Below are 24,211 nucleotides of genomic sequence, written 5' to 3' on the forward strand. Positions count from 1 at the left end.
ATTTTCTATCTTAATCTATTTTAGAATCTCTAACATAAACCAACCTGCTACCCCGCTATTAGATTCCAGCCTGCGACACACTCCCGGATACCTGTTACCCAACATATAAGAACCCTCAAACACCTGATCCGATTCCAACCCGTACTTCATTCCCAGGTTCCTGTTATTCTACATGCAAGCCCCCTGTACCCTTTAATTAGGCTGCAGTGTGTAACTCACTCCTGGGTACCTGCTACACAAGTCCATCCAAACACATTAATTAACTCGCAGCCTGTAAATTCAATGATGGGTATTTGTTAATCTGCAAAAAGGACAACCCACAGGCCTAGATTAGGTCCCACCATGTAGCTCACTCCTGGGTGTCTATTACTCTCTCTACATGAACAATCAGAACACTCCTGAATGAGTCATGTCCATCTCCCAGTATTCCTATTTCACAGATGATATGGCGAGCTGTATTTCAGTGGATATCGAAGGCACTTCATACAGGGCACTGGTATACATAGACATAGAACATACAGTGCAGAAGGAGGCCATTGGGCCCATCGAGTCTGCACCAACCCACTTAAGCCCTTACTTCCACCCTATCCCCCCAAACCCAATAACCTTTCCTGACCTTTTTAGACACTAAGGGCAATTTAGTATGGCCAATCCACCTAACCTGCACGTCTTTGGACTGTGGGAGGAAACCGGAGCACCCGGAGCAAACCCACGCAGACATGGGGAGGACGTGCAGACTGTGCGCAGACAGTGAACCAGCGGGGAATCGTACCTGGGACCCTGGAGCTGTGAAGCCACAGCGCTAACCACTTGTGCTACCGTGCTGTCCAATGGATGTGGGTGTGACATTCACACAAAACAATCAGTAACTGTTATACTGCCACCACAATTTGGCAGGATGATACCGGCAATTAATGGTAGAAAATGCACGGTTTGCTACGTTAATCGGTGCAGGGCGCTGTATTATTAGCACACGGGTTTACTGATTCCCATCAGAGACACAAAGTTGATGGATTGAATTAAAATTCCAGTGTAGTCTCAAACTATGCCCCATATACCTGTCAGTGGTTATAGTCCAGGAGTACGACCTCAGGCACCACAGTGCTAAATAAAGCACACAATGTCGCTGGTTTCCTATTTCACAATAAAACTGTGAGCCCCAGACATACAAAATAGATCCTGCATTTCTATATAATCTTTCTACATTTTGACCAGAAGACATAGGAGCAGAATTAGGCCACTCGGCCCATTGAGTCTGCTCCGCTATTCAATCATGGCTGATATTTTTCTCCCCATAACCTCGATCCCCTTATTAATCAAGAATTAATCAATGAATCAATCCCCCTATTAATCAATTTTAGATCAGCCCACAGCCGCATCATTAACACAGACGATTCGGTCCTTTGTCACATTGCCGGTTGGATCTTGCTGTGCGGAAATTGGCAGCCGCGTTTCATCCATCGAAATGCATCGTCTGAAAACAGTGCCGGGTTACACATGTATTCCGATGACACCCAGCTCATCCTCACCGTCACCTCTGGCAGCCCATCACTGCCTCTGGCTTGTCCATCATCCAGTGATGGGTGAGCAGAAATATTGGTCCAATGAAAATGCTGGAGAAGATTGTCTCTGACTTCCACACAGATTCTGTCCTCAAGCCACTGACTCCAGCCCCCTCTCTGGCAACAGTCCAGGTCTGACCCAGACTGTTTGCAAACTTGGTGTTTCAATTGGCCTTCAATTAAGCTCCTAGCCAAATATCTGCACTATCACTAAAACTGCCTCCTCCCATGGCATCACCCGGCTCTGCTCCAGTCTCAGCTCCTGTGCGGCTGATAGTCCAATCCATTCCTTTGTTGCCTCTAATGCTGGCGGTTCCAGTGCTTCCAGCTGGCCTTCCATGTTGCATAGTGCAAACGTGAGACCACTATAAATCCTGCAACAACCTGACTTGCACCAAATCCTCTCCATCTCTCAACCCCCATCCTCACTGACCATTCTTCACCCAACACTCACGGAACATCTCTCACCCCCCCATGTTCACTGACCATCTATCACCCCCATGTTCACTGACCATCTATCATCCCCACGTTCACAGACCATCTATCATCCCCACGTTCACAGACCATCTATCACCCCCATACTCACTGACCATCTATCACCCCCACACTCACTGACCATCTATCACCCCCATGTTAACTGATCATCTATCACCCCCATATTCACTGACCCTCAGTCACACACAAACTCAGACCGTCTATCGCCCCCATACGCACTGAACATCTCTCACCCCCCCATGTTCACTGACCATCTATCACCCCCATGTTCACTGACTATCTATCACCCCTATGTTAACTGATCATCTATCACCCCCACACTCACTGACCATCTATCACCCCCCATGTTCACTGACCATCTATCACCCCCACACTCACTGAGCATCTATCACCCCCATGTTCACTGACCATGTATCACCCCCATCTTCACTGACCATCTAGCACCCCCATGTTCACTGACCATCTATCACCCCATCTTCACTGACCATCTATCACCCCCATGTTCACTGACCATCTGTCACCCCCATGCTCACTGACCATCTATCACCCCCATACTCACTGACCATCTATCACCCCCATACTCACTGACCATCTATCATCCACACACTCACTGAGCATCTATCACCCCCACACTCACTGACCATCTATCACCCCCATGTTCACTGACCATCTATCACCCCCATGTTCACCGACCATCTATCACCCCCATGTTCACTGACCATCTATCACCCCCATACTCACTGACCATCTATCACCCCCACACTCACTGAACATTTATCACCCCCACACTCACTGACCATCTATCATCCCCACACTCACTGACCATCTATCACCCCACACTCACCGACCATCTATCACCCCCATGTTCACTTACCATCTATCACCCCCATGTTCATTGACAATCTATCACCCCCACACTCACTGACCATCTGTCACCCCCCATGTTCACTGACCATCTATCAGCCACATACGGACTGACCATCTATCACCCCCACACTCACTGACCATCTATCACCCCCATATTCACTGACCATGTATCACCCCCACACTCACTGACCATCTATCACCCCCACACTCACTGACCATCTATCACCCCCATGTTCAATGACCATCTATCACCCCCACACTCACTGACCATCTATCACCCCCATGTTCACTTACCATCTATCACCCCCATGTTCACTGACCATCTATCAGCCACATACTCACTGACCATCTATTACCCCCACACTCACTGACCATCTATCACCCCCACACTCACTTACCATCTATCACCCCCATGTTCACTGACAATCTATCACCCCCACACTCACTGGCCATCTGTCACCCCCATGTTCACTGACCATCTATCAGCCACATACGGACTGACCATCAATCACCCCCACACTCACTGACCATCTATCACTCCCATGTTCACTGACCATCTATCACCCCCACACTCACTGACCATCTATCACCCCCATATTCACTGACCATCTATCACCCCCACACTCACTGACCATCTATCACCCCCACACTCACTGACCATCTATCACCCCCATGTTCAATGACCATCTATCACCCCCACACTCACTGACCATCTATCACCCCCATGTTCACTTACCATCTATCACCCCCATGTTCACTGACCATCTATCACCCCCACACTCACTGACCATCTATCAGCCACATACTCACTGACCATCTATTACCCCCATGTTCACTGTCCATCTATCACCCCCACACTCACTGTCCATCTATCACCCCCACACTCACTTACCATCTATCACCCCCATGTTCACTGACAATCTATCACCCCCACACTCACTGACCATCTGTCACCCCCATGTTCACTGACCATCTATCACCCCCATACTCACTGACCATCGATCACCCCCACACTCACTGACCATCTATCACCCCCATATTCACTAACCATCTATCACCCCCATATGCACTGACCATCTATCACCCGCACACTCACTGACCATCTATCAGCCACATACGGACTGACCATCTATCACCCCCACACTCACTGACCATCTATCAGCCACATACGGACTGACCATCTATCACCCCCACACTCACTGACCATCTATCACCCCCATATTCACTGGCCATCTATCACCCCCATGTTCACTGACCATCTATCAGCCCCACACTCACTGACCATCTATCACACACAGACTCATTGACCATCTATAACCCCCATGTTCACTGACCATCTATAACCCCCATGTTCACTGACCATCTATCACCCCCATGTTCACTGACCATCTATCACCACCACACTCACTGACCATCTATCACCCCCATGTTCACTGACCATCTATCAGCCACATACTCACTGACCATCTATCACCCCCATGTTCACTGTCCATCTATCAGCCACATACTCACTGACCATCTATCACCCCCATGTTCACCGACCATCTATCACCCCCACACTCACTGACCATCGATCACCCCAACACTCACTGACCATCTATAACCCCCACACTCACTGACCATCTATCACCTCCATGTTCACCGACCATCTATCACCCCCACACTCACTGACCATCTATCACCCCCCATGTTCACTGACCATCTATCACCCCCACACTCACTGACCATCTATCACCCACAGACTCACTGACCATCTATCACCCCCCATGTTCACCAACCATCTATCACCCCCACACTCACTGACCATTTATCGCCCCCATGTTCACTGACCATCTATCAGCCACATACTCACTGACCATCGATCACCCTCACATTCACTGACCATCTATTACCCCCACACTCACTGACCATCTATCACCCCCATGTTCACTGACCATCTATCAGCCACATACTCACTGACCATCTATCACCCCCACACTCACTGACCATCTATCACCCCCATCTTCACTGACCATCTATCACCCCCACACTCACTGACCATCTATCACCCCTATGTTCACTGACCATCTATCACCCCCATGTTCACTGACCATCTATCACCCCCACTCACTGACCATCTATCACCCCCACACTCACTGAGCATCTATCACCCCCATGTTCACTGACTATCTATCACCCCCACACTCACTGACCATCTAACACCCCCATCTTCACTGACCATCTATCAGCCCCATTTTCACTGACCATCTATCACCCCCACACTCACTTCCATCTATCACCCCCACACTCACTGACCATCTATCACCCCCATGTTCAGACCATCTATCACCCCCATGTTCACCGACCATCTATCACCCCCATCTTCACTGACCATCTATCACCCCCACACTCACTGACCATCTATCACCCCCATGTTCACTTACCATCTATCATCCCCATGTTCACTGACCATCTGTCACCCCCACACTCACTGACCATCTATCACCCCCATGTTCACTAACCATCTATCACCCCCACACTCACTGACCATCTATCACCCCCATGTTCACTGACCATCTATCAGCCACATACTCACTGACCATCTATCACCCCCATCTTCACCGACCATCTATCACCCCCACTCACTGACCATCGATCACCCCCACACTCACTGACCATCTATCACCCCCATGTTCACTGACCATCTATCAGCCACATACTCACTGACCATCGATCACCCCCATGTTCACCGACCATCTATCACCCCCACACTCACTGACCATCTATCACCCCCCATGTTCACTGACCATCTATCACCCCCACACTCACTGACCATCTATCACCGACACACTCACTGACCATCTATCACCCCCCATGTTCACCAACCATCTATCACCCCCACACTCACTGACCATCTATCGCCCCCATGTTCACTGACCATCTATCAGCCACATACTCACTGACCATCTATCACCCCCATACTCACTGACCATCTATCACCCCCATCTTCACTGACCATCTATCACCCCCACACTCACTGACCATCTATCACCCCCATGTTCACTGACCATCTATCACCCCCATGTTCACTGACCATCTATCACCCCCACACTCACTGACCATCTATCACCCCCATGTTCACTGACCATCTATCACCCCCATGTTCACTGACCATCTATCAGCCACATACTCACTGACCATCTATCACCCCCATGTTCACTTACCATCTATCATCCCCATGTTCACTGACCATCTATCACCCCCATGTTCACTGACCATCTATCACCCCCATGTTCACTGACCATCTATCACCCCCACACTCACTGACCATCTATCACCCCCATGTTCACTGACCATCTATCACCCCCATGTTCACTGACCATCTATCAGCCACATACTCACTGACCATCTAACACCCCCATCTTCACTGACCATCTATCACCCCCATACTCACTGACCATCTATCACCCCCACACTCACTGACCATCTATCACCCCCACACTCACTGACCATCTATCACCCCCATGTTCAGACCATCTATCACCCCCATGTTCACTGACCATCTATCACCCCCATGTTCACTGACCATGTATTACCCCCACACTCACTGACCATCTATCACCCCCCATGTTCACCGACCATCTATCACCCCCATGTTCACTGACCATCTATTACCCCCACACTCACTGACCATCTACCAGCCCAATCTTCACTGACCAGCTATCACCCCCACACTCACTGACCATCTATCACCCCCACACTCACTGACCATCTATCACCCCCACACTCACTGACCATCTATCAGCCACATACGGACTGACCATCTATCATCCCCACACTCACTGACCATCTATCACCCCCACACTCACTGACCATCTATCACCCCCACACTCACTGACCATCGATCAGCCCCATACTCACTGACCATCTATCACCCCCACACTCACTGACCATCTATCACCCCCATCTTCACTGACCATCTATCATCCCCATGTTCACTTACCATCTATCACCCCCATGTTCACTGACCATCTATCACCCCCATGTTCACTGACCATCTATCACCCCCACACTCTGACCATCTATCACCCCCATACTCACTGACCATCTATCGCCCCCATGTTCACTGACCATCTATCACCCACATACTCATTGACCATCTATTGCCCCCAAACTCACTGACCATCTATCACCCACATACTCATTGACCATCTATTACCCACATGTTGACTGACCTACACTGTTTCTCAGTTGCAAACAACACCTCAATTGTTTTTGTTGCTGTTGCTTGTTCTCAAATTCTTCCGCGACCTCCCCATTCCCTGTGTTTGTAATTGTCATTGAGCTGTACCACCCTGTGACAGATCAGTGCTGCTGCAATGCTGGCCCCTTGCACATTCCTGGTTTTAATAGTTCCCTGGCTGGTGAATGTGCCTCCAGCTGCCTGGGCCCCACGCTCTGGAATCACTTCCTCAAACTCTCTGCCTCTCTTTCCCACTTTTCATCCTAATAACCCGTCTACTCCCATGTAAACGTTGCTTTTGACTTTGCCGGTGAAGGTCCTCGAGATGTTGCATTGCCTTCAAGGTGCGATTTAAATATGCGTTGTTGCTACACTTTACAAACATTGACTGCACTGCAAAAGCGGTTTGTTGGTTGAAAAGCACTTTGGGACACCCTGAATTGGTGAAAGGCGCAATAAAAATAAAAGTTATTTTTCTTTTAAACGTGCTCCACAGCTTCATTATCCATTAGATGATTTAATTCTCCCAATTTTCTGCAGACATTTCATACATTACAGACAAAATGTGGGTGCGTTTTTCCAGAGGGGAAAATTGTTTAATATCCGTGGATACCAGGTGGCTGGAGACTGTATCGGGCTGGGTGAACAAGAGGTCAGATGAATTAACAAGAGGTGGGAGAAATCGTGTGAATAAGGTCCATCAAGCTCCTGTGTCAATACCAAAGAAAATGCCCCATTCACAGCTGGTAACCAAATGGTCTCTTGGACCTTTACCTCCACTCCAGCCCATGTTCCAGGTCTCAGTCACTCTAAGTGGTAAACGTGCCTCCTGATTAAATGCTAGCTAATCTATCCTTTTCCTATGGTAACAGGGGCATTGAACACTGTGGTTAAGTTTACGGTGGCAAGGTGTTAGATTTCCCAGCTTTCTCTCAGGTAAGATATCAAAGGGAACAACCTCTGGCCAGTTTCTAGAATTGGTGGACAATCCGCTACACTAGCTCCATTCTTGGCTGCCAAAACTACCCCCAAAGGTCCGCCGAAGCTCACAGACCTGACCGTTACCACTGAGCTCTCTCGCCCTCAGGCCAAATTGTCTGTGCACACTTCCTGCGTCCAACACCCCTCACCTCCCCTGGCTGACTTCCTGTTGAAGACTCTTCCATCCTCCATGAGGTGCCTTCTGCTGCTTGGAGATCGCTGGCTTTGGCGATCGGAGGAAATATCTCTGCCACATCATCAACACAGGGTGACCAAGGCAACAATTGGCCAGAATAATGGAAAGCAACCAAACCAAGCTTAGCCAAGTGGTCAGAATATTCTTCTCAATCTGTTCTTTGTACCCTAACTCATACTGGGTCCTGTTCCTCCCTCATTTCTCCAATTCTGACCTTTTGGCACCCCCCCCCCCCCCTCCCCCCCACACTATGGTTGCCAAACAATTGGCAGCTGAGATCTCAGCTGGCTGGACCCCGAACTCTGGAATTCCCGCTCTAAACAACTTTGCCTGAGTCTTGTCGTCAAAGACCCTCCTTAAAACCCACCCCTTCGACCAAACGTTTGGTTACCTGTCCTGATTACACCTTCTTTAGCTTGCCGTCAAACTTTGATTACGCTCAAAGGAGATGCTTTATCCCATTGAAGGTGCGATATCGATGCAAGCCGGTATTGTTAGAAAACTTACAAAAATCGCATCGGGGCCTTGTAAACCAGCTAGCCAAATCGTATTTCTGTGAACGCCCATTTTGTGTCAAAGTTGAATTGAATCTGTTTGGCTGGCGTGTAAGTGACTGTCAGCTGGTCACCACGTCTCACCCTGGGTCCTGAGGCCAACACCGATACTCAGCTAACCTCCTCACCAGCTGCTGGCTGCCTCAAGTCTGGTCAATGGGTGAAAATGCATGTTGAAGCTACCCTGCTCGCATACAATCTTGCAGCCAGAGAAATGTGACAAAACACACACGCACATTATCATGAATGTGTAACGGGGCTCTAGACTTGGTTTAGCAATCCCCAGAAATACAGCCCAACTCAAAAGCTTTGGTAACTTCAGTAAGTGTGGCAGAACAGGACAGTCACAAAACGCAAACCACCCAAATCGTGGGCTGCTGCCGGACAATCTGTTCAAGGGTTCAAAACATCCAACATCATCTCACTTTTCTCCAGGGGTGTGGCCATCATTGGCAAAGCCAGAATTTGTCACATCCTCCCTGGCTGCCTTTTTGAAGGTGGTGGTGAGGAACCTTCATGAAGCCTGCGGTGGTTCAGTAGGTACACCCACAGTGCTGTTGGGGAGGTGTTTGAAATGTGGCTATCAAAGGGTGCAGATTTAGATCGCTCAACGCATGTGGACCCGGCCGGAACAGATCTGGCCTCTCTCCTTGTCTACTCTCAAAGGATGGGCTGAGGCTACTTTAGGAGAAATGACAGAGACTCGTGATTGGGTGAGACACTCCATGATGGGGTTGGGCGTGGGGGTGGAAGGTAGAAAATCCAAATGAAAATACAGTCTACTTCCCAGAGGCCAACTGCCCACCAAGCCACAGGACGTGGTGGCCTTCGCGCCCAATAAGAGTTGGACATCCTCTTTATGCGAGACCCGATTCCCTTTCCTTCCCCAGTACTGAAGCATCACTAAGATGGCATGGCAAGTTCTAGATCATGACAACGTTGCTTGGCCCAGTTAAGGTGCGGCTACCACCATCAGAACAAACACAAAGCCCTGCATCTGCTGTCTGAATGGACTGTGGTGGGTTGATTCCTCAGGTGAAAAAATGGAATAAACGTGGCGATTTAAACAAAATCCCCTCTTCAGTTTTAAGGTTTTCAACAGTTGAGAAGCAGGAAAGGTCTTTGGATTCTGAGGGATATTTGTTTCAAATCTCAAAACGTGTAGGGTAATTTAAGTTTCTTTTTTTTTTTTCTTTATTTAATGTTTCGTAGATGAGTTTACCACAGAGTGGAGAGTTTTGCATAAGAGGAAACAGAATGAAAATCTAGTCCTGATTTAATGTTTCTTTTCGCTTTCAGGCAATGACTTCATCAGTTCGTCTAAAGGGTCGCGTGTTCGGAAAAAAAAAAATCCTTCTCTCCTGGACTTTTTCTCTCTAATTAAATTCTTTTGTGTTTAATTTTGTAACTTGTGCAGATGGGTCCAGTTCAGCTTGCTGGTGCCTTGGCTCCTGCTATGTCGACTCCTCTTGATTGACTACCTTGCCCCCGTTCATGGTTGGCGTTCCTGAACTTTTCCGTGAGCGCGCTGCTTTGTCCCCTATTTCATGCATCGATGGTTCTCTGTACATGCAAACTGGAAAAGAGAAAAGGGAAGAAATAAAAGTGAGGTCAATCTCAGATCCACCTTGTTCCCTGACACAAACAGAACCTTGCAACCGGGGGAATTCCTGCCCAGTTATGCATCTGCTCTGGTGAAAACTGTGACATTATCCATCAGAGTCCCTGAGGGCACTTCCACTCAGATTGGAATTAATGGCTAACTCTCACTCCCTTGCAGAAGCATGCAGCAAACATTCTTATATTGGCGAGTGCAGGCAGTTCATAAGTTCATAAGATGCAGGAGCAGAATTCGGACATTCTGCCCATCGAGTCTGCTCTGCCATTCTATCATGGCTGATATGTTCCTCATCTGATACCTACAATGTTACAGACAAAGAGCTGGATTGCAAAATCAGCCAGAGCATCTCCTCCCTAGAACGCATGACCGAGGAGCGGGAGTCGGCAATGTAGCCTCCCGAGCCTAAACACCCTCAATGTGATCATGGCTGATCCCATCCTAGCCTCTACTCCACCGTCCTGCCCGTTCTCCATAACCCTTCAACCCATGACCAATTAAACATCTGTCTAACTCCCCCTTAAATTTACTCACTGCCCCAGTATCCGCCGCACTCTGGGGTAGCGAATTCCACAGATTCACAACCTTTTGGGAGAAGTAGTTTCTCCTCAAAACTGTTTTAAATTTGCTACCTCTTATTCTAAGATTATGACCTCTTGTTTTAGAATGCCGCACAGGAGGAAGCACCAGCTCCAAGTCTACTTTATCCAGACCTTTTAGCATCTTGTATACCTCAATTAGATCTCCCCTCATTCTCCTAAACTCTAGAGAGTATAAGCATAAACTGTTCAATTTCTCCTCATACGACAGTCACAGAATGGTTACAGCGCAAGAGGAGGTCTTGAACTATAAAACCATAAGTCATAGAAGCAGAAGTAGGCCATTTGGCCCATCGAGTCTGCTCTGCCATTCAGTGAGATCACGGATGATCTGATGTGATAACCCTCAACTCCACTTTCCCATCTTATCCCCGGACCCTTATCCCTGGACCCTTATGCCCGGACGCTTGATTCCCTTACTGATTCAAAATCTGTCTCTCTCAGCCTTGAACATTCTCAATGACCCAGGCTCTGCGGTAAGGAATTCCACAGATTCACTCCCCTCTAATTTCCTCCTCATCCGTGTCTCAGCTGGGTGACCCTTTACTCTGAGATTATGCCCTCTGCTCCTTGACTCTCTGACAAGCAGTTCAGCGAGTGCCATTCCTTTGCCTTCTTTCCGCAGCCCCGCACATTCATCATTTACAGAAAATCAGATTCTCTCTTGAATGCCTCGATTGAACCACATTCTCAGGCAGCGCACTCCAGAAACAGATCACTCACTGCCTGAAAATGGTCTTCCTCATGTCGTCATTACAGCTCGTTTCAACCTGTTTATAGAGGACTTTCGCTGTTAATTGCTCTGCACACACATCGCCCAGAATCTTCCCATATTCTTTCAGTGGTGTGAAAACTGGTGAGAATCTCACCGACGCTGATGGTGGGAATATTCACCAAATATTCTCAACAAAAATCTTTTTTCCTATGTGATTCACGCCGCGCTCATGGTGGCTTTCCTCTGATTCGCTCGCCCCGGTTAAACTTTATCTCCGAAATGAGTGGGGCGCTCCATTGAAACACCTCCCCAGAACCAGTCGGGGTGAGGCTGCCAGGGAAACATCCCCATGATCCACAGAGGAAGCCCTCACCAAACAGCTGGAAGGTGTTAAGCAGAGGCCTGACATCCTGTACCTGTGATTGGTCAGGCGTGAGTGAGTGCCACCTCGCTCCATTAGGGACGGGGCTACAGGGCAGAAAGAAGGTACCTTAGACGCCACCTTGGTGCAGCCAGAGTGAGTCTGCCGCCCCACGTCTCCCGCTACTCCCCTTCATACACCGCTCACATCACCACGGGAATCTCTCTCCCAGCCACCTCAACGGTTCCCAACACGCTCCTCCCTCCCCCGCCATTCACCTCACTCCCCATGGTCCCCCCAGTAGATAATCTGCTCCTCAGGTCCCCGCTCTCACTCATCTCCCACACCTGCCAGCCTTCTTCACCATCTGACCTGGCACAACTCTCACCTACCCTCTCCCCACCTGTTGCAGGATAAACTCGAGCACAACCGGCCTGAGTGGGCCCAGTTTGCCGGAGTCATGCCCAAGCTGATTTGCCTAATGCCCTACGAGGAGAGAGCCCTTCAGCTGGCCAGCGAGGAACAGGACAACAGCTGTGCACAGGGCAAGGTGGGGGGGGGGGGGGGGGGGGGCACCAGACAAAAGTGAGAACCCTCAACACATCCAGCCATGGTGCACGCCTCACGCGAGTTAACTTTCTCCCATCAGTCTGCCCCTGTGATGCACGGATGCAATCTCGCTTCCCTCGCACGTCAATCAGTCAACCATCCGCAACCATTGTCAAGCCCACTGGACACCACAGACTAAAGCTCTCCGAGAGAGATCTCAGAAACAAGCGTCAGGGAGGCATCAAGGCTGTCACCCTCCACCAGCACAGACACTCATACCCTGGTGGGATTAACTGGTCGGCAGGCTTCTGAATCACTCACTGGCGAGAGCACCTCATAGCTGAAGATCCACAGCAGGTGGAGGAAGAATTCCGGAGCCCAGGTCCCTGGCTGAGGTTGTGCTCCTGGGTCTGGTCATCCCAGAGCTCCTGGACCTGCAAAGACAGAGCCGTGGGCATCAGGAAAGGATGACAGTATCCCTCCTCGGACTTCAAGACCAATGGAAGGAGTTCCATCCCCTTCTGTCTGAGGAGATGGTGCTGCCAACACTGCGTGGGTGGCGTCCACAGTGGAGACCTTGGCACAGGATCTGCACTCCGTGACGGGGGATGTCCGCTCCATGGTTGAGTTCACGGCCTCCATGGTGCAGGACTTCAACTCCATGGTGCAGGCACTGGTGGGAATGCATGTGTCTGTGCCAGAGGACGACACGGCTTCTGGATCTCACTCCACCTGCCCCCCTATCCCATGGAGGAGCCTAGGGCCCCCACGCACCCAAAAGGAGGAGGATCGGCAGGACCGTAGGTTGGGACTTCCAACCAGGCGCAGCACATCTGACACCCCCTCCCAGAGAGTGACACACCTCCAGCCCCGCACACCAAGGAGAGCAGCACTGCCACATCTGTGCAGCTTGAAAGAACGTCCAGACCCTCGGGGATGCCCGTCTCAGGCAACACAACGGTCACCAGGCTGCCCCAACCTCATCTATGGTTCCTGGAAGAGTAAGAAATGATAGGTACCGGTGGGCATGGGTGAACTTTGGCACCACTGTGATATCATTTTTGTAATAAGCATCCCTTTGTTCGCCCACAAAGAAGCTCCACGCTGTAATGTCACGGCGCCATGCTCCACAAAACCCCTGTGTAAACTCAGTGCTTGATCCCTGGACGGTGAGAGAATGGCAACGCTGTGACTCTCCCAACTCCCTCGCTCTGGATGATGCAGTAAAGGCACGACACTGCTGACTCAGTGCCGCCCCCTCCTTCCGGCTGCCATTCCCCCCCCCACCCCCCCGGCCGCCATTCCCCCCCCCACCCCTGGCCGCCATTCTCCCCCCCCCCCGGCCGCCATTCCCCCCCCAGCCGCCATTCCCCCCTTCCGGCCGCCATTCCCCCCCCATCCCCCCTTCCGGCCGCCATTCCCCCCCACCCCTGGCCGCCATTCCCCCCCCCCCCCCCCCGGCTGCCATTCCCCCCCCGGCCGCCATTCCCCCCCCCACCCCCCCGGCCGCCATTCCCCCCCCACCCCCCCGGCCGCCATTCCCCCCCCACCCCCCCGGCCGCCATTCCCCCCCCACCCCCCCGGCCGCCATTCCCCCCCCCCCACCCCTGGCCGCCATTCCCCCCCCAGCCGCCATTCCCCCCCCCCTCCCCGCCATTTCCCCCCCTCCCCCCCCCCCCCCCCCCCCCACCAGCGACATCAACGCTCAGACCTCTCGGCTGCCAGTCTTCTACAGTGATGACTATACCAAGGCCTGAAAACGAGCCGAGAGTCTGCCCACCTCGTACGTAGGTGGAGAGGAACACTGGGAAGCCTGTCCTTGGATGAGGTGTCCAGCGTCTCTGAACCCCAGGAGAAGTCCATTCAGTGGCAGGTCGTGCTCAGCTCTCTGTCAGGCAGGAGTCAGACATTTCGCAGAGGAGAAGAGGAACATCTCTCTGCCGTTGCTGCAAGTCATCATCATTCTCCGGCAGCGTCTGTCCAATCGCTTCAGTGTCCTGCTCAGGAATGTAGCCACCATGACAATGACCTCTCACAGGCACCACTGTAGTTAGAGCGAATATCCGACCCTGTGGTGGGAGAGGTCTTCACATCCTAGACCTGGTCATCGCCAAACCGAACGTCAAGGGGGGCGTCCCTAACCCTGCGACCCACGCAGGCTCTGGCCATCGTCCGAGGTCTTCCTCCTCTTCCACAGGCCGCCCCTCAGCATCCTCTTCGACAGCCTCCTCATCTGAGGAGATGTGGTACCCCCCCATCCCCTCCTTGTCCAGTTGCTCGCCCCACTGCAGTGGCAGGTTGTGGCAGAGCGCAGTACACCACTGTGAGGCGGGACACCCTCTGGGGGCTGAATGGGGGGGCTCTCCTGACCGGGCCAGGCACTGGACCTGTATCTCGACCAGCGCACATGTAGACACATGAACCACATTGTACAAAATCTCAGCGGGTGTTAGGGGCCTCCGCACTGGCATCATTGGTCACCTCCTGAGTGGGTACCCTTTGTCTCCAAGGAGCCATCCCTCCGCCATTGCTCACCCGCAAAGGTCTGCGAGTGCTGCCAGATGTAACTATCATGGATGCTTCTTGGGAAAGGGGCACACACCTGGATGACGTGTACCAGGTGGTCAAGAAGACCTGGGCATTGAGGGGGTGGTATCACTTGAGGCTTACGCATGTCGCCCCATGCCACCATGGGAAACGCAGAGCCATGTGGGTGCAGCCAATGATACCACACACACCAAGGGTATGCCTGTTATGCGGGTGGAGCCCATGGCCTTGGCATTCTGGGTTGCCTGGTCCTAGACCAAGTTGAGGTACATGTGGGCCCTCACACATAGTGTATCTGTGACCTCCATTATGCAGTTGTGCTTGGCTGATTAGGAGATGCCACACAGGTTACCCGTGCGTTCCAGAAACAAACCACTGGCATGGAAGTCCAGAGTGCCAGAGACTTTAAGGCCCACAGGCAAAGGGTGCCTTCCCAGTCCACGTAGTGCCAATTCTTGCACCACCTGGCACAGATAGTCCACCATCCCCCAGGTCAGACGCAGTCTTCTCCGACACGACTGGCTGGCCCTCTGACATCTGGAGAGAGGACGTTCTATGTTGGAACACCCATGGCCATCACCTGTGGCCCTACTCCCAGGAGATCACCAGGACCTGCGTCCCCCTCCTCTGCAGGGCGCTGTTCTTGGCCACATGTAACGGCACGTCGATGTTGCTGCTGCTGGTCGATCACAACCAATTGCGAACTCGACTGGCTCCATCATTCTCCGGAATCATAAACTTGAAAGGAAGGGAAGATGAAAGTGAGGGATGAGGATCCCTGACCTCAGCCCTCACAGGACCCGGGACATCCCCCCTCTGTGAGCGCCTTTCCACTAAGCCTCATTCCTTCTCTTGTCGCACATTAACCACTTCCCACAGTTGTTCCTCTCAACATCACCTGAAGGAGGAGCTTCGACCCTCGAGAGCCTCGATGATCCACTTGCCCCCACCAAGTGCGAAGAGTGTGGGCAGTTCAATGGCCACGAGCTCTATCCTCACCAGGGAACGAGGCGCTGTCCCCGTCAACTCTTGAATGGGGGCCACATCTGTGTCACCACATGTTATGCAGACATGAGTGTGAGCCTTGGAGTTCACTGCTTCCAACTATTTTGATCAACATAAATAACTAGGTAAACTAAATCAAATAAACTTAGGGACAAACTTAAGGGACACTCCCTTAAAGGGAAACTGCCTTAAACAAAAAGTGAATCACAAATGGGTTAAAAATTGGGTGCCAATCAGTGGCACACTTATGCATTGCAATGTTGACTTAATTGGCACAATTGACTCATCAAGGAAGAGTCAGGGAGCTGAACAGGCAACGGATGTCCCCCTGTGGCAGACAAGGCACACCAGATTTGTGTGAAGATTGCAATTAGTATGTCCCCTTTATCCTTGGAGAAGACCACCTCTTCCGGCCATCAGCGTGCTGTCCCAGGTGCAGCTTTTGTTTTTAAATCGAGGGAGTCTTCCCGCCAGGAGTGGCGGCAGAGAGCAGGTCCTGTGCCAGGTACACTGACGTCGCGTGCTCTAGCCGCGAAATGACTGAGGAGAGCCTCCTCCATTTTGTAGCTGTTAGCAAGCAGGCAACAGGACTGTGTGGAGAACTGAAGGTGGATCTTTTTGGACTAAGGAACAGGTCAGGATCTCACAACTGAATCTGCTGGAGAGAGCTGGATCCGGAGAGTCCATGGCAGGACAAAGCAGGGCTGGAGAGAGCTGGATCCGGAGAGTCCATGGCAGGACAAAGCAGGGCTGGAGAGAGCTGCCCGGGGAGTCCATGGCAGGACAAAGCAGGGCTGGAGAGAGCTGCCCGGAGAGTCCATGGCAGGACAAAGCAGGGCTGGAGAGAGCTGGATCCGGAGAGTCCATGGCAGGACAAAGCAGGGCTGGAGAGAGCTGCCCGGAGAGTCCATGGCAGGACAAAGCAGGGCTGGTGTGAGCTCCAGGACCTCTGATGAACAACCCATCCAGGAATGTAACATTGAATGACAAAGCAAGCGAGATTGTGAGGACCAAGCAGGCTCACCTGTCGCATTAAAGGTAAGCGAACATGGTGGCTCACAAAGTTCAGACGGCGTGGGTCACGAAGGTTGGCCGGTTGGTAAAAATGGGTCTCCAGAAAAGAAGTTTGTAAAAGACTGCCTGTGACGGCCCCGTCATTCCCCCAGCTCTCATGGGCTGCGATTAAACAAGCATTCCAGCTGGAACAGCCAGTCTCCCAAACACTAATCCCTGACAGCCTGGCCTCCATAACCAGTGGCCTTGAACTTTCAGACAGCTCTGCCCTCTGGCTGTAAAGTGCTTCCAGATCCCCCTCTGCGACTGGCACCTGGATGGCGATGACAACCTGAGCCCTCACCTCCGACATCGCCTTTGGACGTCAAGGGGCCAGCTCTCATTGTGCTGTTGTATAGTGAGCGGGGATGTCCCGGAGGGAAGCCTCGCTAATGACATTAAAATGTGGCTCCCGGCTTCCGCAGTGGATTTCTCGTTGCGCTGTCTGCAAGGCACCTGGAAAATCGGAAACCGTGACCACGACGGAAAGAATCCGATGCTCGCCGAGTTTTATGCCGGGGTCACTGTTCTGAATGACGGCTAATGTGGCCCCAAAGTAGCCCCCCTCATTCAAGCTTATCCTTTAATGATTCCCAACACCATCGAGACCACAATGTCTTCCTCTCGCCAGAAACACGTCTAATTGCCTCGAGTATTAATGCCAACTTCAGGGCTCTCCCTGGTGAACTATTCCAGTTATTCCTTCCCTAACCTTCTCTGCCTCTCTCTTCTTCTTTAAGTTGCTCCTCAAAACATGCCTGTTCGATCAAGCTTTTTCCCACCTGTCCTCACGTCACTTTGTGGGGCTCAGCGATACATTTTACTTGACAGTCGCTCAGGTGTAGTGTTTTGCGATGTTCCACCAGGTTAAAGGCTCCGTATGTCTGGCGGGGGGTGGGGGTGTAGTAATGCACCTTGCACGGGCGGCATAGTGGGGCAGTGATTAACACTGCTGCCTCACGGTGCCGATGACCCAGGTTCGATCCCGGTCCCGGGTCACTGTCCGTGTGGAGTTTCCACATTCTCCCTGTGGCTGCTTGGGTTTCACCCCCACAACCCAAAGATGTGTAGGGTAGGTGGATTGGCCAGGCTAAACTGCCCCTTAATTGGAATTTTATTTTTAATTGTCTTGGGTGGCATGTTTAACGGAATTGACAGTAATTGAACTGAATATCAGACAATGCTTACAACAGGTGCCAATCTGATGTGCCGTGAAGCAAGAAGAATTTCCAGACCAAAACTACAAATTGTTATTGGATTTTCACCGCACCAATCACAGCACAACATCCTGACGTGCAAGGGCACCCATTGATGATACAAATGGGCAAGTTCAGAAACACATCATTCAGGTTTAATTTGCAAATAAATCAGGGTGGCTAATCTTCCGTTTCTCGTCTTCCGTGCCCGACCCGAATAACACACCAAGGAAAAACTCGCCGTCTCCCATCCGGATAATTAAAAAATTCTTCTTGCTTCACGGCACATCAGATGGGCGCCTGTTGTAAGCAATTGCAGTTAAACGCACCACCCATGACAATTTAAAAAAAAATTCCAATTAAGGGGCAATTTAGTGTGGCCAATCCACCTCCCCTGCACATCTTTGGGTTGTGGGGGTGAGACCCACGCAGACACGGGGAGAATGTGGAAACTCCACACGGACAGTGACCCGGGCCGTGATCGAACCCGGGACCTCGGCGCCATGAGGCAGCAGTGCTAACCACTGCGCCACTATGCCGCCCTCGCAGGATGCATCTCTAGCCCCCCCCCCCCCCCCCCCCCCCCCCCCCTCCGCCAGACATACGGAGCCTTTAACCTGAGCGATTGTCAAATATAATGAAGATATTCTGATGTTGCCATGCCCTGTGGTTGCCGGGGAAGCAGGTTAACAGGAGCCGGTTCGGCTGTTTAAGTCAATGAAAAACGTAAGCAGCCGCCTGTGGAGCTGACAGGACATTTGCTGCCAACATGTTAACTTCTTGTCACTTAGACTTTTCCAGCTGTGTCTCAAGTGAGAGGATTATGCCAGAAAAAGCCCTTCCTGGCAGAACTTTCTCTTTTCAATTGATGCCACTCGCGCTACACCCTCCCTCCCCCCTAAAGTCTGAATATCCTATCCCACACAATCGTTCTGCTCCCTACTGATTCATTCTCTCACCTCCCACTTCCTTTCCTCCTACAAGTTTTTATAACACAAAGCTTGGTGTCAATCACTGAGTGTATGTCTATTTCTTCTCTGAGTTTTGTGTTGAAAGCCTTGTTAGCTTTTGTCCGTATATGTTCCTCAGAAGCGCCGTGCTACATTTCACTGAGATACAAGGGCTGTGTAAATAAAAGGTATATCTTGCATTTATATAGTGCCTTTAAAAACCTCAGGGCATCACCAAGCACTTTTCAGCAACGTTTGGAATACAGCCCCTGCTCTTGAAAAGGTGGCAGCCAATTCTGCACACAGCAGACTGCCCCAAATAACAGTGTGAAGATGGCCAGAGATAATCTGTTTTCAGGAGAGTTGGGAGAGGGGGAAAAGATTAGCCCCAGGACACTAGGGAGCACACACTTGCTCTTCTTTGAAACAGTCCCATGGGATCTTCTCCGGCTACCTGAGAGAGCAGAACAGGACATGGTTTTTATGTCTTACCCACGACAGTGCAGCCCTCCCTCAGAGGTGGACTGGGACTGTCGGGCTGGACAGTTCTGGTCACCACATTATAGGAAGGATGTGGAAGCTTTGGAAAGGGTTCAGAGGAGATTTACTAGGATGTTACCTGGTGTGGAGGGAAGGTCTTACGAGGAAAGGCTCAGGGACTTGAGGTTGTTTTCGTTAGAGAGGAGAAGGCTGAGAGGTGACTTAATAGAGACATATAAGATAGTCAGAGGGTTAGATAGGGTGGACAGTGAGAGTCTTTTTCCTCGGATGGTGATGACCAACACGAGGGGACATAGCTTTAAATTGAGGGGTGATAGATATAGGACAGATGTCAGAGGCAGTTTCTTTACTCAGAGAGTAGTAGGGGTGTGGAACGCCCTGCCTGCAACAGTAGTAGACTCGCCAAATTTAAGGGCATTTAAGTGGTCACTGGATAGACATATGGATGAAAATGGAATAGTGAAGGTCAGATAGGCTTCAGATGGTTTCACGGGTCGGCGCCAGATCAAGGGCCGAAGGGCCCGTACTGCGCTGTAATGTTCTATGTTCTAGTTACTCAAGTGGGAGGTGAACCCAGAACCTCTGCCTCACTATCCACTGAGCTATTGCTGAGACCTGCAGGCTACTGGCATTGAAAAGGGACCAAGGTTGTGAATGGATTGGAAAATACAGAAATTTGAAAAGGCCCTGTCACCATGTGGGACAGACCCAACATATTAGTATTCACTGACTCTGCAAATCCCACATATTAATATTTGATGATTGTGAAAGTGTTAGATATTAATATTTGATGGCTGAATATTAACGTTTCACACTCACACAAAAGCATTTTTTAAAATCAATGTTGTCATGATGTCAGCAATTATTGAAACTTTCCAAAAAGTTTTTATCACATTTGTTTTTGATGCAAGTCAGGTAGGATGTTAGTGCCCGATGAAAGAAATACCTCTCCGTTTTGGCAACAAGGGCAGATTTTAAACACTGCCAGGGTGGGAACATGTTAGGTATAGAATAAAACTCCCACTACACTGTCCTCATCAAACACTCCCAGGACAGATACAGCACGGGGTTAGATGCAATGTAAAGCTCCCTCGGCATTGTCCCCAGGTACAGCATGGGGTTAGATACAGAGTAAAGGTCCCTCTGCACTGTCCCCATCAAACACTCCCAGGACAGGTACAGCACGGGGTTAGATACAGAGTAAAGCTTCCTCTACACTATCCCCATCAAACACTCCCAGGACAGGTACAGCACGGGGTTAGATACAGAGTAAAGCTTCCTCTACACTGTCCTCATCAAACACTCCCAGGACAGGGACAGCACGGGGTTAGATACAGAGTAAAGCTCCCTCTACACTGTCCCCATCAAACACTCCCAGGACAGGTACAGCACAGTGTTAGGTACAGAGTAAAGCTCCCTCGACACTGTCCCCATCAAACACTCCCAGGACAGGTACAGCACGGGGTTAGATACAGAGTAAAGCTCCCTCTACACTGTCCCCATCAAACACTCCCAGGACAGGTACAGCACGGGGTTAGATACAGAGTAAAGCTCCCTCTACACTGTCCCCATCAAACACTCCCAGGACAGGTACAGCACGGGGTTAGATACAGAGTAAAGCTCACTCTACACTGTCCCCATCAAACACTCCCAGGACAGGGACAGCACGGGGTTAGATACAGAGTAAAGCTCCCTCTACACTGTCCCCATCAAACACTCCCAGGACAGGTACTGCACGGGGTTAGATACAGAGTAAAGCTCCCTCTACACTGTCCCCATCAAACACTCCCAGGACAGGTACAGCACGGGGTTAGATACAGAGTAAAGCTCCCTCTACACTGTCCCCATCAAACACTCCCAGGACAGGTACTGCACGGGGTTAGATACAGAGTAAAGCTCCCTCTACACTGTCCCCATCAAACACTCCCAGGACAGGTACAGCACGGGGTTAGATACAGAGTAAAGCTCCCTCTACACTGTCCCCATCAAACACTCCCAGGACAGGTACTGCACGGGGTTAGATACAGAGTAAAGCTCCCTCTACACTGTCCCCATCAAACACTCCCAGGACAGGTACAGCACGGGGTTAGATACAGAGTAAAGCTCTCTCTGCACTGTCCCCATCAAACACTCCCAGGACAGGTACAGCACGAGGTTAGATACAGAGTAAAGCTCCCTCTACACTGTCCCCATCAAACACTCCCAGGACAGGTACAGCACGGGGTTAGATACAGAGTAAAGCTCCCTCTACACTGTCCCTATCAAACACTCCCAGGACAGGTACAGCACGGGGTTAGATACAGAGTAAAGCTCCCTCTACACTGTCCCCATCAAACACTCCCAGGACAGGTACAGCACGGGGTTAGATACAGAGTAAAGCTCTCTCTGCACTGTCCCCATCAAACACTCCCAGGACAGGTACAGCACGAGGTTAGATACAGAGTAAAGCTCCCTCTACTCTGTCCCCATCAAACACTCCCAGGACAGGTACAGCACGGGGTTAGATACAGAGTAAAGCTCCCTCTACACTGTCCCCATCAAACACTCCCAGGACAGGTACAGCACGGGGTTAGATACAGAGTAAAGCTCCCTCTACACTGTCCCCATCAAACACTCCCAGGACAGGTACAGCACGGGGTTAGATACAGAGTAAAGCTCTCTCTGCACTGTCCCCATCAAACACTCCCAGGACAGGTACAGCACGAGGTTAGATACAGAGTAAAGCTCCCTCTACACTGTCCCCATCAAACACTCCCAGGACAGGTACAGCACGGGGTTAGATACAGAGTAAAGTCCCCTCTGCACTGTCCCCATCAAACACTCCCAGGACAGGTACAGCACGGGGTTAGATACAGAGTAAAGCTCCCTCTACACTGTCCCCATCAAACACTCCCAGGGCAGGTACAGCACGGGGTTAGATACAGAGTAAAGCTCTCTCTGGACTGTCGCCATCAAACACTCCCAGGACAGGTACAGCACGGGGTTAGATACAGAGTAAAGCTCCCTCTACACTGTCCCCATCAAACACTCCCAGGACAGGTACAGCACGGGGTTAGATACAGAGTAAAGCTCACTCTACACTGTCCCCATCAAACACTCCCAGGACAGGTACAGCACGGGGTTAGATACAGAGTAAAGCTCTCTCTAAACTGCCTCTTTCGTTTACATCAGACCTTTTCTAAGAAAAGCCTCCTTACTGCACCAACACTTCATTATCTGATGATGCACAAGAAGAAGGTTAAGTAAGTATTTAGAGAAGTCATTCATAGAATGAAATATCTATTACAATAACATTTTCAGTATCCAGGGGGCACATTGGCGCAGTGGTTAGCATTGCTGCCTTATGGCGCCAAGGACCAGGGTTCAAATCTGGCCCCAGGTCCTTGTCTGTGTGGAGTTTGTGCATTCTCCTGCCTCCATCTCTCCCCCACAACCCAAAGATGTGTAGGCTAGGTGGATTGGCCGCACTAAATTGTCCCTTAATTGGAAAAAAAAGAATTAGGTGCCTTCAATTAAAAAAAAGAAAAAAGTGAATTGCATCGACCGGAGAATTCTAGCCAATCAGTATCTCCTTATGTGGCTCAATGTAAGAATTTTTGAGGATGTACCTAAGAGGGTAGATAAAGTGGAACCTGTAGATGTACCTGGATTACTTAAAGGCAGTCAATATGAATGAAACGAAAATCGCTTATTGTCACAAGTAGGCTTCAATGAAGTTACTGTGAAAAGCCCCTAGTCGCCACATTCCGGCGCCTGTTCCGGCAGGCTGGTACAGGAATTGAACCCGCACTGATGGCCTTGTTTTGCTTTACAAGGCAGCTGCTTAGCCCACTCTGCTAATCCAGCCCCTCTGTTAAGGGGCCACGCAAAAGGTTAACAGGCAAGGTAAGGGCTCATGGAATGCAGGGTAATATATTAATATGGCTGGAGGATTGGTTAATGGATAGGAAGCAGAGTGGGAGTAAATGGGGCCTTTACAAGTTGGCAAGCAGTGAAATTTGGAGTGCCGCATGGATCAGTGCTGGGGCCTCAACTATTTACAATCTTTATTAGTATCTTGGATGAAGAGACAGAGAGTATTGTATCTAAGTTTGCTTATGATACCAAGCAAGGTGGAAAGGTAAGCTGTGGGGAGGACACAAAGCAGACTGCAAAGACATTTAGGCAGGTTAGGTGAATGGAGAACAAAATGATAGTTGGGAGTATAAATAAAGGGAAGTGCGATATTTTTCACTTTGCT

General features: G+C 50.6%; 1 protein-coding gene across 9 annotated transcripts in view; it reads right to left on the reverse strand.

Annotated features, from left to right (window-relative positions):
* Positions 1 to 10,043: 10,043 nt before the first annotated feature.
* fgf12a (fibroblast growth factor 12a) overlaps positions 10,044 to 24,211 on the reverse strand; it is a 341,312-nt gene continuing 327,144 nt past the window's right edge. For all 9 annotated transcript variants that reach the window (XM_038817142.1, XM_038817143.1, XM_038817139.1 and 6 more), the window contains one exon: positions 10,044 to 10,453. In XM_038817142.1, coding sequence (XP_038673070.1) covers positions 10,332 to 10,453 — 122 coding nt within the window. In that variant the 3' untranslated portion in view covers positions 10,044 to 10,331. The remainder of the gene's footprint in view (positions 10,454 to 24,211) is intronic.

The sequence above is a fragment of the Scyliorhinus canicula genome, chromosome 13, assembly GCF_902713615.1.
Source record: "Scyliorhinus canicula chromosome 13, sScyCan1.1, whole genome shotgun sequence".
In the NCBI taxonomy this organism is placed as follows: domain Eukaryota; kingdom Metazoa; phylum Chordata; class Chondrichthyes; order Carcharhiniformes; family Scyliorhinidae; genus Scyliorhinus; species Scyliorhinus canicula.